Source organism: Triplophysa rosa, linkage group LG6, assembly GCF_024868665.1.
Source record: "Triplophysa rosa linkage group LG6, Trosa_1v2, whole genome shotgun sequence".
Taxonomy (NCBI): domain Eukaryota; kingdom Metazoa; phylum Chordata; class Actinopteri; order Cypriniformes; family Nemacheilidae; genus Triplophysa; species Triplophysa rosa.
Window position 1 is genome coordinate 4,557,178 of NC_079895.1, and position 20,102 is coordinate 4,577,279.

Here is a 20,102-nt window from a genome sequence, read left to right on the forward strand (position 1 = left end):
GTATTTGCTGATGATCACTGAGGTGCTGGAGGACCGTGTGCTCTGCATTAATCTTCCTGCCCATGAAGCTCTGGTACAACCAGCCAAGCACCTGTGATGTAGAGCTTCATATGGGAAGGAACAGACCCAGAGGCCTTATTAAATAAGTGGATTCTCCTTCTCTGCCACTCAGGACCCAAAGGGCCATCTGTTACAGGACTGCACATTTTCTGTGTTGATTTGTCTTTCCGAGGCCTTCGGGTGACCCTGCGGTAGATCCCTGACCATGCTAAAATTTGTACTCCGTTGGAATCGTCAATTAACAGGCCCATATTTGACTACTTGGAGATTCTCGACGTTGGTTGCAGAAGTGATGAGTAAAACTGCACAAGGTGGAATTGAGTATGCAGGTATATTGTGTTCATTGATTTAAATGTATTTGGCCTATTTTCTGCTATCAAATTGTATTAGCCTTTATATTAGGGGTGGAAAAGAAAGGACATCTGGCGACAGGGAAGAATATTCAGTAAAGTCAAATATAAACTTTTCTTGTGAAAATATCGATACAGTAATGTGGGCTAAAGTTGTGTGTGTGTTACAGGTCATTTTTGTTCAATTGAGATTTGTACACCATCTGAAAGCTGAATAAATGAGCTTTCCAGTGATGTATGGTTTATTAGGATAGGACAATATTTGACCGAGATGCAACTATTTAAGACTGAGGTATCTGAGGGTTCAAAAAAATCAAAATATTGAGTCTTTAAATCGCCTTTGAAGTTGTTAATCAGATGCGCTGCAGCAGGCCGTGGCTGAGAAGAAACAGGTTTGTTTTAACGCTCTCTATTGGCTTACGGCTGTAATGATGTTGTGAAGAGTAGATGAACCCGAAAGCTGAAATTCTAAGCTTTACATAGATACCAAACTTGAGTGGGTAATTCCCAAATAGCAGCGAGTGAAGTTTGTAGGCGGGTTTCCGGCCATTTTTGTTAGCAATTTTGCTGCATCCACTGACAAAAATAAAGTTTTGATTTATTTACGGTAGGAAATTTACAAAATATCTTCATGGAACATGATCTTTACTTAATATCCTAATGATTTTTGGCATAAAAGAAAAATCGATAAATTTGACCCGTACAATGTATTGTTGGCCAATGCCACAAATATTCCCGTGCTACTTAAGACTGGTTTTGTGGTCCAGGGTCACATTTATTAACATTAGTTAATGTATTAACCAACACGAAAAATTGTAGCAATTGTTCGATTGTTTGTTAATACAGATGTGCAATTGTTTATTGTTTGTTCATGTTAGCTCATTGTGCAATAAGAACAGATACAACTTTAGATTTCCCATATGTATTGCATTAGTAAATGCTGAGATTAACATTATCCGAGATTAATAAATAAGTATTGTTCATGGTTAATTCATGTTAACTAATGATAACCAATGGAACTTTATTGTAGTGTTACCAAAATCCCATCTTGGTCGAGCACATTTCGAAAGGTCTACACACTGTTAAGCTGTATGGATTTGTTCAGCCTCGGGTCGTTCTCAACCTGTATGACTTTCTTCTTAAAAATATCTTTTTGTGTGTTCTGCGGAACCAAACAACATTGGGCCCCCATTGACTTCCATTGTATGGACACAAAACCAGACCTGAGACATTTCTCAAAATATCGTGTCGTGTGTTCCACAAAATAAAAAGTCATATACAGGTTTTGAAAGACATGAGGGTGAATAAATGATGACAGATTTTTGGATGTAGGGACTGTCTATATCTTACTATCCGCTTGTTATGGAAGGTCATGTACTGTTTCCGGGTCCAAACGCTCAATAAGATGCTACAGGCAAACAATAAAAAGTTATAATATACGCTCATGGCGAGCTATAAAACTATCGGAAAACGCGATCCTAACCGTTATCTTCATAACGAAATCCCACATGGCCAGTCAGTGATTTATTTTTCATAATTTATTCAAATAGTTTTTTTCGAGATTCCGTGAGCCTGGTGACTGTTGTGTATACTTTGAGTTAAACATGTTTCGCTTAAATATTCAATATGAGTAAACAGTGCTCGTAAACGGCTGTTTAAGCTATATCCCCGCTTGAAATTAATAGATGCGTGGACCCAAAAATGTATTCCTTACGTCAGCACTTAACAAACCAAATAGATTTTCTGTAGCTAGTTTTTCTCTAATGTGAATACACATAAATGCAAAGTATTGTATATAAACAGACAATATAACAGAGTAAACTTAATGTAAAATCTGAAGCTGATGTGAATTGGGAATGCCTCGATTGGAGTGCTTTCGGCAGCTCTGTGTTTAATGTCCTCCAGCTAACCTTGCAGATGTGTGGACACGACTGGCTCTCATCCAAGCTATTGCTACGACATGAGCTTGTGTTCAGGGTCACAGTGCACAAGGACGATTTGAAAATGCATTACTTTGATTAACTAGTATTCAGATTAAAAGTTTGGTGAGCAGATGGTTTTTAAAGGGATGGGTCACCCAATATTAAAATTCAGTTTTATCTCACCTTCACATTGTTCCAAGCTAACATGTCGTTGTTTTATTCTGTGCAACACAAAAGCCACACAGAGTGATTTTTTTCAGCGGTGACAGTTTATATTGAAACGGCCAAACGTGGTCCTCTGAGGCCAAGGAACATTACCAGACAAAATAACAGAAAAATGAATAACTTTGAAGTGGCATGAGAGAGAGTAAATAAAGTCAGATTTAAATAATGTCCCAGATTTCTTAGAGGCAGCACGACAGAAGAGGAGAAGTCTCAAAGTCCCATGTCTCTGAAATCTAGGATCTGACACAAAAACATTTTTTTTTTAGAAGTGAAACATTTTTTGTGAAACATTAACTGCATTGTGGCTCATTGTTGAATGAAATCGAGCTGGCAGACACACAGAAGAGGCAAGCATGCCTGTCTGACATCCGTTGAGTAATGGACCCCAGACATTACGAATGTAAAATATTTGTCCTGGTCTCCTCTTCTCCGGATGGAACACGGGCTGGGTATGTTTGCAGCGGAGTCCTGTCCCTCAGTCCCATGTGTTGACTCAGCTGAACACATTTGTTAAAGCAGCTGTGCTGTCTCTCTCTTCCTGTCAACACACAGAAGTGCATCAGAGCAGAGCGGAAGAGTCTATAACATTCTACAGGAAGTGACCTATCACTCTAATTGAGACGTCAAGTGATAAAATACACCGTAAGCTTAGCACCTGTGTTTAAAAATATGAAGTCGGTATATTTAAAGGGGTCATATGACACGGCTAAAGTAATGTAAAGTAAAGTAATGGTCCTCTATTATATTGCTTATCCTGACATTTAAAGACTAAATAAAGCATTTTATCACAGTTCATTAAAGGGGTCATATGACACGGCTAAAACGAATATTATGGTTTGTTTTAGATGTAATGCAATGTGTATACACGATTTAAGGTTCAAAAACACTGTATTTTCCACATACCGTGCATGTTTGTATCTCCTCTTTGCCCCGCCTCTCTGAAACGCGCAGATTTTTTTACAAAGCTCATCGCTCTGAAAAGTGAGGTGTGCTATGATTGGCCAGTTAACCAGTGCGTAGTGATTGGTCGAAAACTGCAAGCGTGTGACGGAAATGTAACGCCTCTTACCATATTTTGGAACATCGGGTTCCAAAGCAATTGTACTGACAGTCCTGACTTGCGTATACATTTGGGCGGTCTTAGTCAAATCATACCACGAACTGATGTAGATTTGTGGGGGTGTGGTTACACCAGGCGTTTCAGGCAGGTCTGGGTGAGCATTCGCTTTTAGATAGAACGCATCTTTTGTTCCAACACTTTTAAATTTTTGCAATTTTACGTGTCTAATACATGCATGGGCAACTTATAACACACCAAAGACACAGAAAAACACGTATTCACACCCTTTAAAGGTATCCTATATGACCCCTTTAAAGTGTGCATGTCATGTGACATCTACAGCTCAGGTGATTGATCATTAAACCACAGAACTACTTAAGACAAAGACGAAGGGTTTCAAGTTGTGTACTTTCTACCTTAGCCAGGAAACTGCCATTTGAGATAAATGTCTTTCAATTTGTATAGTAAATCACTGTGTAAATCCTATTGGTCAGCCTTTTGCTTTTTGAAGCTTTTATATTCAATTCAATTCAATTTTATTTATATAGCGCTTTTCACAATGTGCATTGTTCCAAAGCAGCTTTACAGGAGCAAATAAGAAAAACACAGAAAGGTAAAACACAGCACAGTGCATGGTGTTTATAGACCAAGCAAGATCATTATAATAAATAATATCTAATAAATAAATGAATAAATAAATAAATAAATGCAGTCTCCCGGTGAGCAAGCCAACACTGCACTGCTCTGCTTATATGCTTTTTGTAGCTAACTCTGTTTAGGACCCTGCATCGGTTTCCTTTCTAAAAGCTTTGTGGGTAATGAGTGTGACTGACATTAAGTGGTGGTTTGTGATATTGACCCAGCAGAAGGGCTGCTTCACCCGCAGAGCCTCTGATATAGAACTTGAAATATCAAATAAATTATTCATGGATTATTAACCTCACATGACATTTCTGCCCGGGCAAATGCTTCACAGTTTTATGTTATGCTACATTGCACACACAGATTGTTGTTTAATTGGCTACATTAGTGAATGGGGTGTGCATTATTTTTTTTCAGCTCAACACAAATTGTGAAAATGTTTGTCTTCAGTGAGACCTCACGGTTCATTTCCTTCCTTTCAGGTGATTCTGGTGTCTGCAAATAAACTCACACGATACATCGAGCCATGTCAGCTCACAGATGAGTTTGGCGGGAGTCTGACTTATGATCATTTGGACTGGGTCAACAAAAGACTGGTGAGAAACAAAATCTCTGCAATTCACTTAATATAGATGGTTTTAAAGCAACAACATAAACAAACGTAACTGCGCATGCATGCTTTTGTGGCCCAAACATAACTTCGGGTACACATCCGCAAAGAACAAAGAGTCCCTGTAGATTATTTCTGAAAACAAGCAAATTAAATGCAAGTAAATTACATTAGCTAGCACGATATAAATGTATGTCTAGCCAGTATTACAGTATTTTGGGTTATCAGTAGAAGAAACGTTACTTGGCCAAACTGAAATGCGACAAAGTCACATGACCTATTTAACAAATTGTTTATTTAATAAAATTAATATACAATAAAATTCAACAAATTGTTTATTTAAAGAGTAAATATTTTGTGAATTTAAGGTCCTACTTTGGTTTATGGAGTGTCCAGCAACAAGCTTACGTACATACACGGTGTAAAAACACTTTCATATTCTAATAATATGCAGTTATTATTACCTCACTTCTTGACTGACTCTCAAATGATTCGTTTGGCGATTCATCTGTCTAATCCCCTCCTTTCTGTCAGTCTACTCTGATCTGATTGGGCAGATGGTCTAGTCTGCTGTGATTGGTCTACAGTGTCGCAAATGGAACGTAGGCGGGCTTTACACAGAGTGAAGCAAATCTGACCCGGAACTGAAATTGGAACGACAGATGATTCGTTCGCGTGATTCAGAGTTGACTCCTTTTTTCCCAAGCCAATAACTTTGTTATTCGTTCACTTTCGGCTTTACAACTTGGCAGACTGCTTACATTCACACACAGCAACATAAGACACTGCATAAAATGTAATTGTAAGGACATTGTAATATTTACTCTTTAATACAATTGTTATATAATATTAATATAAATTAATATGAATATAAATTGATTAAAATATAAATAGTTTTATTATTAGCCTCTAGCCAGACCGATAAACAAACACAGACCCGAAATTAACTTCGGGCCAGGCGCATACGTCCGATAAAACCATTTATAGGACCGTCTATAGGATGTTATTTGTGAAGCAAGGCAATATATAGAAATGATTAAATATTACTTGTCATTGCGAATGTAAAACTGAAAATGCATAAATATTGAGATGCTTATGAATATAAAAGTACCTGAGCAATTTCAACGTGTATTTTTTTTTGCTGTATCGCCTCGTCCTAGTTGTTTAACCGTACGACGTTCTATTTGTTCCCTGTTTAGGTCTTTGAAAAATTCACAAAGGAGTCAACGTCACTATTAGATGAACTTACTGTCATCAATGAGAATGAGAAAGGATGCCAGGCAGACAAGGAGAGGTATTTCATAGCTCATTATTTCAAGGACTTGGCCTAAATGAACAATATTTCTAAGGCATTCACTGTTAGATAAATTCATTTCTTGTCGGGTTATTATGGTTGTTGTGACTGTGAACTCCTGTGCTGTTCATAATTCAGCCAGAAACTTATTCAAAAGTACACAAATTGTTTTTTATCACAGCAATGCTGTCTATTAATTAACTTTGCGACTTGATGCAGGTACATGATGTAATTGTAACGATTTTTTCTGTTCTTAAAGATGAACTGTTTTTAAAGGGGCAGCATGTAACTTCCACCAAATGGACTAAATATTTTTCCAAGATGTACAGTAGATGTCTTTGTAGCCTTTATCCAGGCTCTTTCCTGAGCCCATGTAGCGGTGCCAGGCTGCTGAAACAAACGTTTCCCTTCTGCAATCTGGAATCGTTCCTTGTGTTTCCACCGAAGAAAAGGCTGTGTGACGCAATGAGACACAAAAAACACATTCAGTTGACCGGGATTTCTGTCTTTTTTTTTTCTTGCATGCCTACTTGAGCCACTTAATCTTCCCACATGGCCAGAAATAAAATGTATACATTTTCGACAAATAATACTCTTAAATAAAGGCTGTGATGTAGTCAGTTACATCATTGTTCAGCTGTTGAGTCACTGGAAAGTTGTTGGCGGTTTTGAGAGAGCTTCATCCACAGACTCCAGCACCGAGACCATTGGTGGAAAAAGGGTTTGCAGTTTTGTTTGACACTGGTGGTGGCACATAAATTATGCGCTGCCCCTTTTAAATGATTCTTTTTTAAATGCTGGTTGCATTGGATTTGATTACACGGAGACTTTGTACAATTATTTTTGAGATGCTTTAGTCTATTGACTATTGCGCTATTCCTGCTTGTTTGTCTCTACAGACAAATCTATGGGTTTGTCTTATTGCACCACAGAATGACTCTAATTTGTATGTTCTTACTCGTAGGTCTTTGGAGAGCAACATTCTGCCTTCATTTGATCCTGAAACAGTTCTTCAGACTGGTGAGTGTCGACACATGCTGTCTACATTTATATGCACGTAGGTTCTTCTGCTTGGAAATTGCAAGACCCTTGTGCTGCCTCGAGGCGTTTTAACATTTTTGGGGTCAATTTGACAGACTAGTTGTGAAAGCGCATTTTGCTGGGGGAATTTGAAGTGTTGTGCTGTATCCAGCGTGTGATGTCAACAGTGAAGCTGTTTTTCCTGCTCAACTGTGAATCTGTACAATTTTATTGGTGGGGTGGAGTAAGAACTTGGCTTTGGTGTTTAACAACTCTAAAGTGATTTCCAAGCTAAAGTTGGTGAGTAGGATCAAGATTGTGTAAGTACTAAACCGCCCATCCTTTAGACCATGCATGGTGCTAAAAATGGCTTTAATTCAGAGAACATGACCACAGTTCAACATCTTGTGGGGTGTAAACAGTTTAATTCAGATTTCATCTGAATCTGTTATTCTGTAGTCGTGCACTTGCCACTTGAGATTTGCAATCTCAAGAATTTCTCTTTTGACACGGTTATTTATCATTTTATATCTGCAGGACACGAGTTGCTCTCAGAGCTCCAGCAGAGGCGTTTTAATGGCTCTGAGGGGGGAGGAGGTGGTGGTGGTACGACCTGGTCGCCCATGGACGATGAGCTGCTGGCTCAGCCTCAGGTGATAAAGCTTCTGGACTCTCTGAGGGAGCAGTACACCAAATACCAGGAGGTTTGTCGGCAGCGAAGCAAGCGCTCCCAGCTAGAGGAAATCCAGACCAAGGTCATGCAGGTAAAGGTCTGAGATGGCACAGATGTTCCTACACATGATACAAAATATGTGCACTGAGCTATAGTGTTCCTTAAATGTGGTCATCTGAACCTGATGCTCAAGCTTTGGAAAGCTCCGTTTCATAGTCACCAGAAATATTTGATTATAAGACAGAAACTTAGTGTAGATTTTACTAGATCAGTCAATTTGGTGTTTTGTTATTTGAGTTCATAGGCTGCTTTTGGTGCTTGATGTGGTCCAAAACAAAACCTTGAGAAGCTTGAGAATTCTACCAGGAACTTAAAGAAAATGTCTCTGTAGACGGTTTCATCAGACGCATGCGCTGGCCTGAAGTTAACTTTCGGTGTGTTTGATTATAATATAACAATTTGTCTACCGGAAGTTAAATTTGGTCCACATAACATTTGTTTATGTTGTTGCTGCTGAAACCGTCTGTACAGAGTCCTCTTTTACATGCCCACCACTTATGGGGTGTGAGGGTGTTTACATATCATTTGTTGGTTTAAATATGATGAAAACATTAAATGCATACACCAAAAATAAATGGCAGTCAGTGCTTAAACAGTAAAGTACATGAAATAAATCCTGATGTTTGATTCTACTGGATTGTATTACCTCTGCCCCTCTGAGGTTTTATTCCAGGTAATCCAAATGTAGTCTTACAGTTTTTAGAAAATTGAATTTATTTAGTTTTATTCTTTTTAATTAAAATCTTGCCATAGAAACTGACATGGCGTTAAAAAAGAAAGAAAAAATATGGAGGTTTCAGAGAGAAAGCATCTTACCCAGAAAGAGTAATTCAGACTGTGGCTGAGCTTTAATACTCCAGTGAATCTGCACTTATATGTTCGCATTGCAGGGAGGTTTCTGATTCACAGGCAGGATTTGTGTCACATTATAATTTATTCTCCTGTAAACTGTGTTTTGCTCTCTTGTTTATACAAGGCACTCCTACAGAGAGTCAGAAATACTGCCCACTGCTTCAACTGTGTTGATACAATCTCATATTAATGTTGTGTTGCAGATCTTTTATTGCAAAAATTGCTTTTAATGATTGGATTTTAGTTTGGTTTTTGCATGTTTCTCGGGTCGGTCCAGATAATGCATTAGGTGTGCATTTATAAAAGCAATTGATGGCTTTATCAAGAAGGCAATTATCCATTTCAACTAGCGGTCCATCTCCTCCTCCCCATGTCTAGTTAGTAAATGTTGTTTTGAATCAAATCTTTTTTTGTAGTAATGTGAGTAATATTGTGTGATATTTTAACACTCATGCTGTGTTAGGGCTGTGACGGTGGCCGTGACAACCGCGGAGGTAAAGTGCCATGACGGTGGTGAGGAGCCACCGGCGGTAGTGCACGTCACTGTGACAAATATAAGTGTAATAATAATGATAGTTGCGATCAGGATTGCTATTTGTAGCCTTTCAGTTGTAAATGGTTTCATTTAAAATATTTTACATTAACACAGAAATTATTGGCATACGTTTCCATTGGTGCGTTCGAGCGCGGGCCTGCACGGCAAAACCCAGGTTATTCTGCGGGTTCTGCAATGGATCTTGTAGTGAAATTAACAGTTACATAAAATCAAAACCGGCTATGACCCGAATAGACATCTATTCGTTTGCGCTCCTGTGCACATCTTCTGAACGCGCATTTATTGCAGCTGTAAACATTTTAATCTGGACAATGTCAACATGTTAGTTTTCCACCAATCTGAATAGGAAAACCAAGGTAGGTTTAAACCGTTTGTTTCAAATGGAATTGTCAAGGACTGTAAGGGTTAATACGCGACTGACTGAAGTTGCCACTACAACAAGAGCTTTTTTATATATTTAACTTATCATTTAAGTTTTCATTATTTACTGATGTTTTTTAAATGTTTTATATGCTGTAGTGTGCCGTTTCACTGATGGATTTGCGCATTAAACATGGACGGATGTTTCATTCTCATTTATTTCAGATATCATATTTCAATTTCAAGTATTTAACTATTTAACAATTTCAAGTATTTAAATAAGGTCCATATTTCTCTTCTACTCGTCATGTGGTTGCTACAGGCAAATATAATAATATAAATATTACTTATATACTGTAAATAATATGCATTTCCCAACCATCGCTGTTGATTTGTCCATTACCACCGCGGTGGTAAAAAGTAGATTTGTGGAGGTTTGGTTACACAAGGCGATTCAGGCAGGTCTGGGGTTTTAGATACTGTAGAAGGCATCTTTTGTTCCGACACTTTTGTTTTAGCAATTCTAATACATTCATGGGCAACTTATAGCACACCAAAGACACAGAAAAACACATATTCACGCCATATGACCCCTTTAACTTGGGTCAATGTGAAAATGTCAACAGTGTTCTGTTATTGTTGTCAAAGGCGACAGGATTTAGCGGGTATAATCATCAGGTCATGCAAGGTTATGGTAGAATTAAAGGGTGTCTGTCTTAATGAAATCTCCATGGTGATGAGTCAGTTGAGAGGTACTTGTCATGTGGGTGAATACGTGTTTCGGGAATACGTGTTAGGTCAAGAAGTCATTTCTAAGCTGCATTGAAGCTATTGAAGGCGGGAACCTTTACAAGCTAAGCAACAAATCTTAGTGTTCAGTCACCTCAGAATTACACAAATCTATTCCTTCACAAACCAAATGCTTCGGTCTATGTGCAGTCACACGAGGATGAATAAATAATGAGCAATTCAATGTTTGGGGTGAACTGTTGCTTTAAGACCTAATATGCAATTGATGTTCATTCAAAATTGGACAGATTTATGTTTTTTTAGTCTTAAAGACGTGCCTTTGTTGACAAGTAAATGCTAGATAAATAAATTTAAATGAGATGATCTAAATGCCTTGTCAGTTCTTGTCATTAGTTCAATAGATCTGTTGAATTGATAGTTTGAGTGTGTTCAATGGCTTTGGGTCAAGTGTGGAATTGTGTTTGTAATGAAAGATTTCTTTGTTTGTTTGTGTGTGTGTGTGTGTGTGTGTGTGTGTGATCAGGTTGTGAATTGGCTGGAGGGTCCTGGCACAGATCAGCTCCGCACACAGTGGGGTATTGGAGACTCCATTCGCGCCTCTCAGGCCCTGCAGCAGAAACACGAAGAGATTGAAAGTCAACACAGTGTAAGTACAACATCACTTCTGATCCCGAACAACCTAGAGACAAACTAAACCCAACCTCAAAAACATAAATATCCTTCTTAGAACCGTTTCCCCTGTGAGGTCCACTTATAAAAGGACTTTGTGCCAAAAAATCATAATGTAGTTTTTCATGGCTATTTCATGTTATTTTCTTGGAATTGACTGGAAGGGTATTGTACAATTTCTTTTATTTCATGCTTGTCATTTTCAATGAGCTGGCGGATGCTTCTGGACTTTATCTAAACCAGAAATGTTTTTATAGATTACAAACTCTGGATCTGTGGATCTAGGAAAAAGCGTGATAACATACAGTAATAGACTTTGATTTGTAACATTACAAGAACGTCTGAAATGACACACGGTGCAGTTTGTGTCATGCCAATAGGTGGCAGTATAGGTCTTACAGGTCACATTACAGAGTCACATGCTGCTTTTTTGGTATATTAGGATATAGATTTATACCAATATAAAACAAGTATGTGATTTGTATGATTGAAGAAATGTAATACAGTTTATGTAATATGTCTTTTTGAAAGATTTTTCTCATTCATTACGGTCTCAAGCAAAGACAGCGCAGCTTCAAAGAGACACGAGCCAATAGCGCTTGAGCGTGAGCTCTGTCAGAGCGTTTCATTGGTTGAATGTACTGAATGAACACGCCCTTCACTGAACGAACGAGTCAATTGAGTCAAAATGAGACTGAATGAACTGCTACATGTGGTTCATGGTCTAATATTCTCTGTGTTACAACAATGCATATCCAGTAGTTACTCAACTTTTCTGACAAATAAAGGTAACGACCTGGTTTCATTTAATTCCAAGGTAAAGTAAATTATGTCGAAACAGTTAAATATTTGTATGGAACATTTAATTACACCAATTAAATGAGTTAATCCAGATAGATTTTAGTAGACTAATATAATGTCGATTTCGTCGACTAAAAATAGACTAAAACTATGATAAATTGGGATGACTAAAACTAAATTCCATTTTAGTCAAAAGACTAAATGACTAAAACTAAATCAAAATTTGCTGTCAAAATTGACACTGATCTTACTTCTAATTTCAGTTAAGCCTTAAAATGTTAAAATTCTTTATTAAGTTGTATGTGCAACAAAAAAAGTTACTGAAATTGTTAATATTTTGAAAATAAATGTTATTTGAATTTGTTTCATTTTTGAATTTTGTTCAAAATATCGAGATGTGTATCGTATCGTGAGCTGAGTGTATCGTTACGGTAAATAAATGTTTTTTATGGACATGCACACACTCCCTCGGCTTTCCTCGCTGTCAGCCCACTGGCTGTGTCTCAAGAGTATTCTGTGGTGCGCTCGGCTTGTCTGAAGTACTTACTGCCGCTGTATTTCTTCATACTTCGTGAGATAATGAACGACTTCTGACTATTGGCATGAAATCTGGTCATTATATCTACCCAGTGCCTTGTAATTACGGTTAGACTAATGCAAAAGTTATGTAGCAGTAGTCAATAAGATTAGAAATGGAAGAGCTTTGTTAGCCTGTAGATTGCATCTAACACAACAAATTGTCTCTCTTATTTACAGGCTGGAGTGGTTTCATAAATGAAGATGTTTTGTTACACAAAGGCATTGCATTTGCGTTGTTTTGGAGTGTGCGACGGGCTCTGACTCCGAGGTTTTATGCTTGGTTACACAGTGACCTCTTTGTCACATTGAATCAGGAGTCAGGAATAGAGCCAATTATAGACACGCTTCGGTTATGTAAAACGAGTTTTGTGTTAGTCACTGTGCGAAACGTTGCTACAGTGGCGGGCTTTCTTGGAAGATGATCTGTCAGAGATTTATTTTAGTTACTAAATGTATTTTAAAATGTGGATGTTTAAAAATGACTTTATATGAAGGATGCTTAGGTGTACTGTCGTCACGGAGACACTGTGCAATTGTGCGAGGGTGTTTTGTGTGGATGTACAGAAATGTAATTGTACAAACAAGTTTCTTTCATTACAAAACTAACATTGTATTTAAAGGTCCAGTGTAGTAAATTTAGCTGCATCTAGTGGTGAGGTTCCGAACTGCAACCAACGGCTCAAAGCAAAGATGTCGTCATGTTTTCGCGTTCCCGAAAGAGAAAACATATTTGCGAAACGTTTGTCCGTTTAGGGCTACTGTAGAAACAACATGGCGAATTCCATGCAAGGGGACCCGCGGTGTATGTAGATAGAAATAGCTCATTCTAAGATAATAAAAACATAACGCTTCTTTATGTAAGGTCTTCATACACCTCTGAAGACATAGTTATGTATATGATATTGCATTTCCGTCAATAGATGCTCCAAAAATCCTTACACACAGCACCTTTAAAAACATGTTTCTGAAATGAATAACTGCATAATAAAAAAGTGCCCTATAAGCGTTTATGGGAACTTCAATAGGAGAAGATTTCTACAAAGGCAAAGGCTGACTACACTGAAAATACTCAAATATTACAACTTGGCGTGTATTTAGACTTGTGCATTAACAACCCGATGCTGTTTTCTGCAGGAATGGTTTGCCGTTTACGTTGAGCTCAACCAGCAGATCGCCGCGCTGCTGAGCGCAGGAGATGAAGAGGACCTGATGGAGCTCAAGACTCTTCAGCAACAGCTCAGCGACGTCTGCTACCGACAGGCCAGCCAATTAGAGTTCAGACAGAACGTCCTGCAGTCTGCACATGAGTTCCACATGACCGCACAGGACGTAAGCCTTTATACTCTTGTTGTTAACATAGAAATATTTTCTTCAAATGTAATCAGAGCTGCTTATTTTTCAAAAGCTTTATCAAGGTCGCCTTATAGAGGCAGACACAACCAGCCAGCTACTTTTATCACTTTAGTGCCACAGTGGTTTCCACAATGGCGATTAAAAGCAAAAATGTGCATGTACACCACCAGGTGTCAGCAAAACATGTTGAGCGCTTCCTCATTTGTGAGTCGATCAGTGAATATATGTAAATATAAAGGCACTGTATTTCTTTTGTGTCAGTTGTCTCAGCAGTTAGACGGGCTACTGGGCATGCTCTGCGCAGACGTCGCCCCTGCAGACGGAGCTGCAATCCAGCAAACTCTAAAACATCTGGAGGAGAAGCTCAAGAGCGTAGGTTAGGAAGACCCGTTTTCCTACTTGTACACCACAACCCCATTCATATCATTTAAAAACCAGAGACTTCAGCCTGCTCCTGCCTTTTTATTTGTTGAGTACTTAAAACAGTCATTGAACAGATTGTGAGCAGTAGAGTCAAATGCCACACAGACGTTTATGAGATGAAATGTTCAGTCGAGTTTCTCTCACTGTTTTCCAGAGGGTGCCTTGCAAAGCCTGAGGGAAAAAGGCCAAGTTCTGCTTGACCAAATGTCTACCCAGACATCCTTTTCGTATGGGAAGGATGTAACTATTGAGAACAAAGAGAATATCGACCACATTCACAGCGTGACGGAGGATATGCAGCTCCGCAAACAGAGGTTCCCTTCTCTTTTGATCTTTTTCTTCAATAATAAAGACATGATCACGTCACCTCGAGTCAGACTTGTGCACCATTCAGAATTGAATTAAGAATGCATTTTAAGTACCATTTCAATTCCTAAATTTGAATAAACGTATAGTCATGTTGATTGTTTTGATAACAGTTTTAACAGATATGACTGATAGGTTGAGAACTATATTTTATATATCAGGAAATAAATAGGTCTAATAAATATTATTCATTACAATTTTTTTTTTCTTCCAAATGTTAAAATTAAAGAACCTTTATAAGTTTTACTTATCTATGTTAATGCATTTTTATAAGTAAAACTTAAATATAAATAAAGTTCTTTATTAAAATTTTTATCAAATATTAAAATTAAATTATAAATGTTTTTTAATATAAATAGGCCTAATTTAGTTGAAAAAGATTTATCTATTATTTATTAAAGTTTTACATTTATCAAATATAAAAATTAAAGACCTTTTGTAAATGTCACTTATCTATTATCTATGTTAATTTTGTTTAATTGTTGCATGGTTTAATTATTGCATATAATGTACTTGAATAAAATATTATTTTATTTGTCATTTATTATTGTTTTATTGTTAAACTTGTGTTGGCTTAGTGTAATTCCTGTTACATGTCTTTTGAATGCTGTTCAGTATAAATTCTTCATCCTGTCATTTCTAATTCACTTCAAACTCTGTTCAAATTTCAACCCACGAAAAGCAAATCGGTTCCTAAAAAGTTTTTGGTGTGGCAAGGACTGTCAGAATTATCTGATACTGTTTTATAGGTGTGAGGACATGGTGGATGTCAGGAGACTGAAGATGCTGCAGATGGTTCAGCTGTTCAAGTGTGAGGAGGATGCTTCACAGGTCAGAGATTGAAATGAAAATGGTAACTCTCTCTGAAGTGGCCTGAACTTCCTGAGGGGCTGTAACTGTTGTGTCATGTCTGCTCAGGCTGTTGAGTGGCTGGGAGAGCTGCTTGACGCTCTGTTAAAAACCCACATCCGACTGGGGGATGATGCGCAGGAGACCAAAGTGTTGCTGGAGAAACACAAGAAGTTTGTGGATGTTGCTCAGGTATTTGAAACACTTAAAGGGCAACTTTCTATGTAGGCAGTATCAAAGCAATAACTGATCCAACATATATTTTTACTGACGCACTTTTATGTTCTGCTTTCAGAGCACATATGATTACGGCAGGCAGCTGCTACAGGCCACAGTGGTGCTGTGCCAGTCTCTGCGTTGTACCACGCGTTCATCAGGGGACACGCTGCCCCGACTCAACCGGGTGTGGAAGCAGTTCACGGTCACATCTGACGAGAGACAACACAGGCTGGAGATGGCCAGTGCCTTCCACACTGCAGCGGAGAAGGTTGGAGCCATTGTGATCTTAAAGGAACAGTTCACCCAGAAATACAAATTCTTTCTTCATTTACTCGCCCTCAAGAAAAATTGCTTTGTTCTGTTGAACGCAAAATAAGATATTTTGAAAAATGTAGGAAAGCAAACAGTTCTGGGGCACTTGTAACTACCATTGTGATTTTTCCTACTGTGGTAGCCAAAAACCGTTTGGTTACAGGCATTCTTCCAAAAATCTTTCTCTGTGTTCATCAGAACAAAGAAATGGATACAGATTGAAGAAATGAAGATAGAATTTTTATTTTTCTGCGAAATGTCCCTTTAATGCTTTTCTCTTTCAAGAACAAAAGTGCCTGTGTATGCCAGATGCAAAAAGGAAAAATGAAAACTCTCAAATCTCATTTTAGTGATTGTGTCTTTGTCTGCAGATTTTGAGAGCGAGTCCTGAATCAGCGGAGATGATGGTGGATTTGGAGACATATGAAGAGTTGGACGCAATGGGAAAATCTCTGCTGGATAGACTCACTGTGCCCGTTATTTTTCCTGATGGGTAAGAGCTAAAAACTCAGAGTTGTTGGTAATACAAACCACTTACTGAAATAACTGTCTGTTTCTGTTCGTGTCCATTAGTTGAAGCATTCACTTCCACACACACTTGTCGTGACCTGAGTTTTGTATTTGAATTCATATACAGGCTACACATTTTCGAGCAGTTAAGTCTTTAAAGTGATTGTTCACCCTCCCAGAATTATTTATTCACTCTCACTTTAAATCCTGTATATGACTCATTCATCTGTCGAACACAAAAGAAGATCTTTTGAGAAATGTCTCGGTAGTTTTGTGTCCATACAATGGAAGTCAACGAGGGACAATGCTATTTGGTTACTGACATTCTTCAAAATATCTTCTTTTGTGTTCTGCAGAAGAAAAAAAGTCAGACAGGGTGACTAAATGATGCAAGAATGTTCATTTTCGGGTGAACTATCCCTTTGAATCGAAACGTCTTACAGATTCTGAGAAACATTCTTAGTCACTTTTAACTGGAACTACAAGGTTTTTGTTTTCTGATCTTGTATCAGATTTCGGTGATATCTCCCAGTTATTCGGCAGTCACTGAGATGAACATATCTTTTGTCATAATTTCCCTCCACCCCTATCACCCCGGTGCAGGAGCGAGCAGTTCTTTGGCAGTCCTGGCGATATGGCCTCTTCCGCTGAAAGCATCCGCGACAGAATGAAACTAGTGGAAGAAAAGCGATTTTTACAGGAAGAGGCTGAGCAACGGCTTGATGATGATGCTCTGGAGGCGGGGCCCAGGGAAACTTGAGGATCTGATACCCTTCACGGCTCCTCATGGGAAAAAGCGTGGTTTGGCAACACGGCGCCTGATCCTCAAGTGCCAGTTCAGAAGTGACCCCGATCACCCGCCATTTCTGTTGTACTCCAACTCACCGTGCCATCTTAACTTACCGAGCGCAGTTAAAGATAGACACCCGCAGGCTCGCGTTGCATTGCTTGCGTGGACAGCTGAACTCTAAACCGAACACATTACTTTGAACTTTCACCTCCCTATGAAGCTTTACCGTACCTGTCGCCTTGCTCGTCCTCCGGTGAGGCACCCTGAGCTTGTGATGGTGCTACTGAGCCTATAGAATGTACATAAAGCGGCTTCTATACCCCTATTGGTACCTGGTGCTTTAAATTTGTATGCCTTTCCTGATTGACAGAAAGCAATGTATTTTATATTTCTTTTAAGTTGCTTTCTGTTAACCAAATCCTTCGCCAATATAAAGATCCGTGATGGAGGCCATTCGGCTCAGACTGAAGATGGTGTGTGAAGACGCCATACAGTACATGACAGAACGTCAGAAACTATTTTACTTCAAGCTAAATGGTACAAAACAAAAGCAGAGCTTTATAAGTCAATGTAGAATTGTTGTTTCGAGCTTTGTTTTGACAGTGAAATGTGAAATGGAATTATGTTTCATCTCATAATACGTCAGTCTAACGCGTACGCTGCTTGCATATGGATGCATGTTATCAAATATTAATTCCATATTTATTTTATTTTCCTTTGTTGTTTTTTACCTTGACATGCCATTTAAATTGTATAATGCTTTCGCCATTTTAAAGGCTATAGTGTATTTTATGAAAAAAAGTTGTATAAAATAAATGTACAAAAGGTTGAGTAGGAGGTGACCGGAGATGAACGGTTGTCTATTTTACTGCACCATAAATTTAGCAGGTCATTACCATTTACAGGACTTTGGTTACCTGGCATATGCTTTGCGTAAACCTGCCTCATGGTTCAGTGCTGTACAGGAATATTCAAGCACCCATTTAATAAACATGGGAAATACGTTTCATGATTTTGTCGACTTTGTGTTGTTTTTTGAAGATGCAAGATGTTTTGATGACTTATGGTTTGTAAGTCAAGTGTGTCTTTAGTTGTCTTTTAGTTTAAGGCGGGTCTTCTTCTTTCCTACATTTTCTTTAGTATATCTATCTTATATATTTTCATACTTTCTTGACCCAAAAGCATAGGTCATTTAAAAAAGCACAGGTTGCCATTGATTCTGAAGTATTAGTATTCACTAATACTCAATAAAATAACTTCATAGTATACTAATACTATAACATTTAGTAACTTTGTAACATTTCCAGTGTCTTTTTATACTTATGCCAGATCTATACAGCGAAATGAAAACGAATAAGCCGTTTTCTCATGGTAGTTAATATAGTGATTATTTATTATTTCATTGCTTCTCATGGTAGTTAATATTATATAGTTTTGCATTTGGCAAGCATTTGACCAGATTTTAACGTAATCCACAAAGTTTTATTTTGTGCATTTTATGATGCATCAGTTTGTACTGAAACTTTCTTTTGCAGGTTACCGGGCTTAGATAAATCGTTTAATTTATACAGAGAATCGCAACCTGTGTTTTTTTTGAATGACCTTTGCTTTTGGGTGAATCTCAAGAAAATATGTAAGATAGATACAAGAAAGAAAATGTAGGATATATGAAGTTATACAGTACATTGCATATGGAAAATGCAGCTGTTTTACCACTAAAATATTTTTTTATAATTTTGTCATGACAATTAAAGGTCCAGTGTTTGAAATTTAGCGGCATCTAGTGGTGAGGTTGCGAACACTCCTCCCTTTCACAGCAGCTAACACGGAACTAAGATGTCGTCACGTATTTACAAAACGCGCTCTGTAGAGCCCTTTGTCCATTTAGGGCTACTATAGAAACAACATGGTGAATTCCATGTAAGGGGACCCGCGGTGTATGTAGACAGAAATAGCTCATTCATTAGCTTCGTTATGTAAGGTCTCCTCCAAAACACTACACACAGCACCTTTCAGCACCATGCATTCCTTGGTATAATTAATCTTGAAATTTCTTTTTTTTCTTTGCAAATGAAGTGATCTTGGAAAATGCCTCATTGTCTCTATACTACAACAATGTATTAAATGAATTTATTTGGATTATGGGATGAAATGTGCCCTGGTCCCTAAATAACTGATTAAACAGGCGCAGTTCCATACATTCCTATAGTTATTAACAGAGAATGTTAATCAGATTCTTCTGAAATGATGTGTCTTTGGCATAACATAAGTTCATAGACATAACATTATATTGCCATAACATACAACATTTGACATCATCACACCTGTGACAACTTGACATTTGTCTTTTAACTATCGTTGAAAGACGTGTTTTTCTGAACGTATACATTCATGGCACATTTCCAGAGAGTTGAATCGCAGTGACGGTGCTTATGAGTTGACTGGGCCAGGAATCAGTTTGAGGAGCCGGAATTTTGTCTATTAATAAACTTGTGTATTTGTCAGGACCCCTGACAGATGGCACGGGTGTCTGGGGCCTCATGGGTTTCCTTAAGTCCTGTACTGCCCCTTGGTGCTCTCTGAAGGCTTTGAAATGTCTCAGCTGTCTTTTCAGCTGCTGTGTCTCTGCTGATTTGGGGATACTTATGGTATGTCTGTAACTGTGGGGGAAGACCCGCCCTCTGAGGAAACGTCATAAAATAACTTCATACGAATACTATAACATTTAGTAACTTTGTAACATTTCCAGTGTCTTTTTACCTTTATGCCAGCTCTTTTCTCATGGTAGTTAATATAG

The 20,102-nt window shown here is 38.1% G+C and overlaps 1 protein-coding gene across 2 annotated transcripts in view; it reads left to right on the top strand.

Moving 5' to 3' along the window:
* Positions 1-18,335, top strand: part of sestd1 (SEC14 and spectrin domains 1) — a 32,611-nt gene extending 14,276 nt beyond the window's left edge. For both annotated transcript variants that reach the window (XM_057336718.1, XM_057336719.1), the window contains exons 7-19: positions 4,742-4,855; positions 6,069-6,163; positions 7,128-7,183; positions 7,721-7,947; positions 10,958-11,080; positions 13,618-13,812; positions 14,098-14,212; positions 14,414-14,573; positions 15,375-15,456; positions 15,544-15,666; positions 15,770-15,961; positions 16,377-16,498; positions 17,119-18,335. In XM_057336718.1, coding sequence (XP_057192701.1) covers positions 4,742-4,855; positions 6,069-6,163; positions 7,128-7,183; positions 7,721-7,947; positions 10,958-11,080; positions 13,618-13,812; positions 14,098-14,212; positions 14,414-14,573; positions 15,375-15,456; positions 15,544-15,666; positions 15,770-15,961; positions 16,377-16,498; positions 17,119-17,275 — 1,761 coding nt within the window. In that variant the 3' untranslated portion in view covers positions 17,276-18,335. The remainder of the gene's footprint in view (positions 1-4,741; positions 4,856-6,068; positions 6,164-7,127; positions 7,184-7,720; positions 7,948-10,957; positions 11,081-13,617; positions 13,813-14,097; positions 14,213-14,413; positions 14,574-15,374; positions 15,457-15,543; positions 15,667-15,769; positions 15,962-16,376; positions 16,499-17,118) is intronic.
* Positions 18,336-20,102: the final 1,767 nt, after the last annotated feature.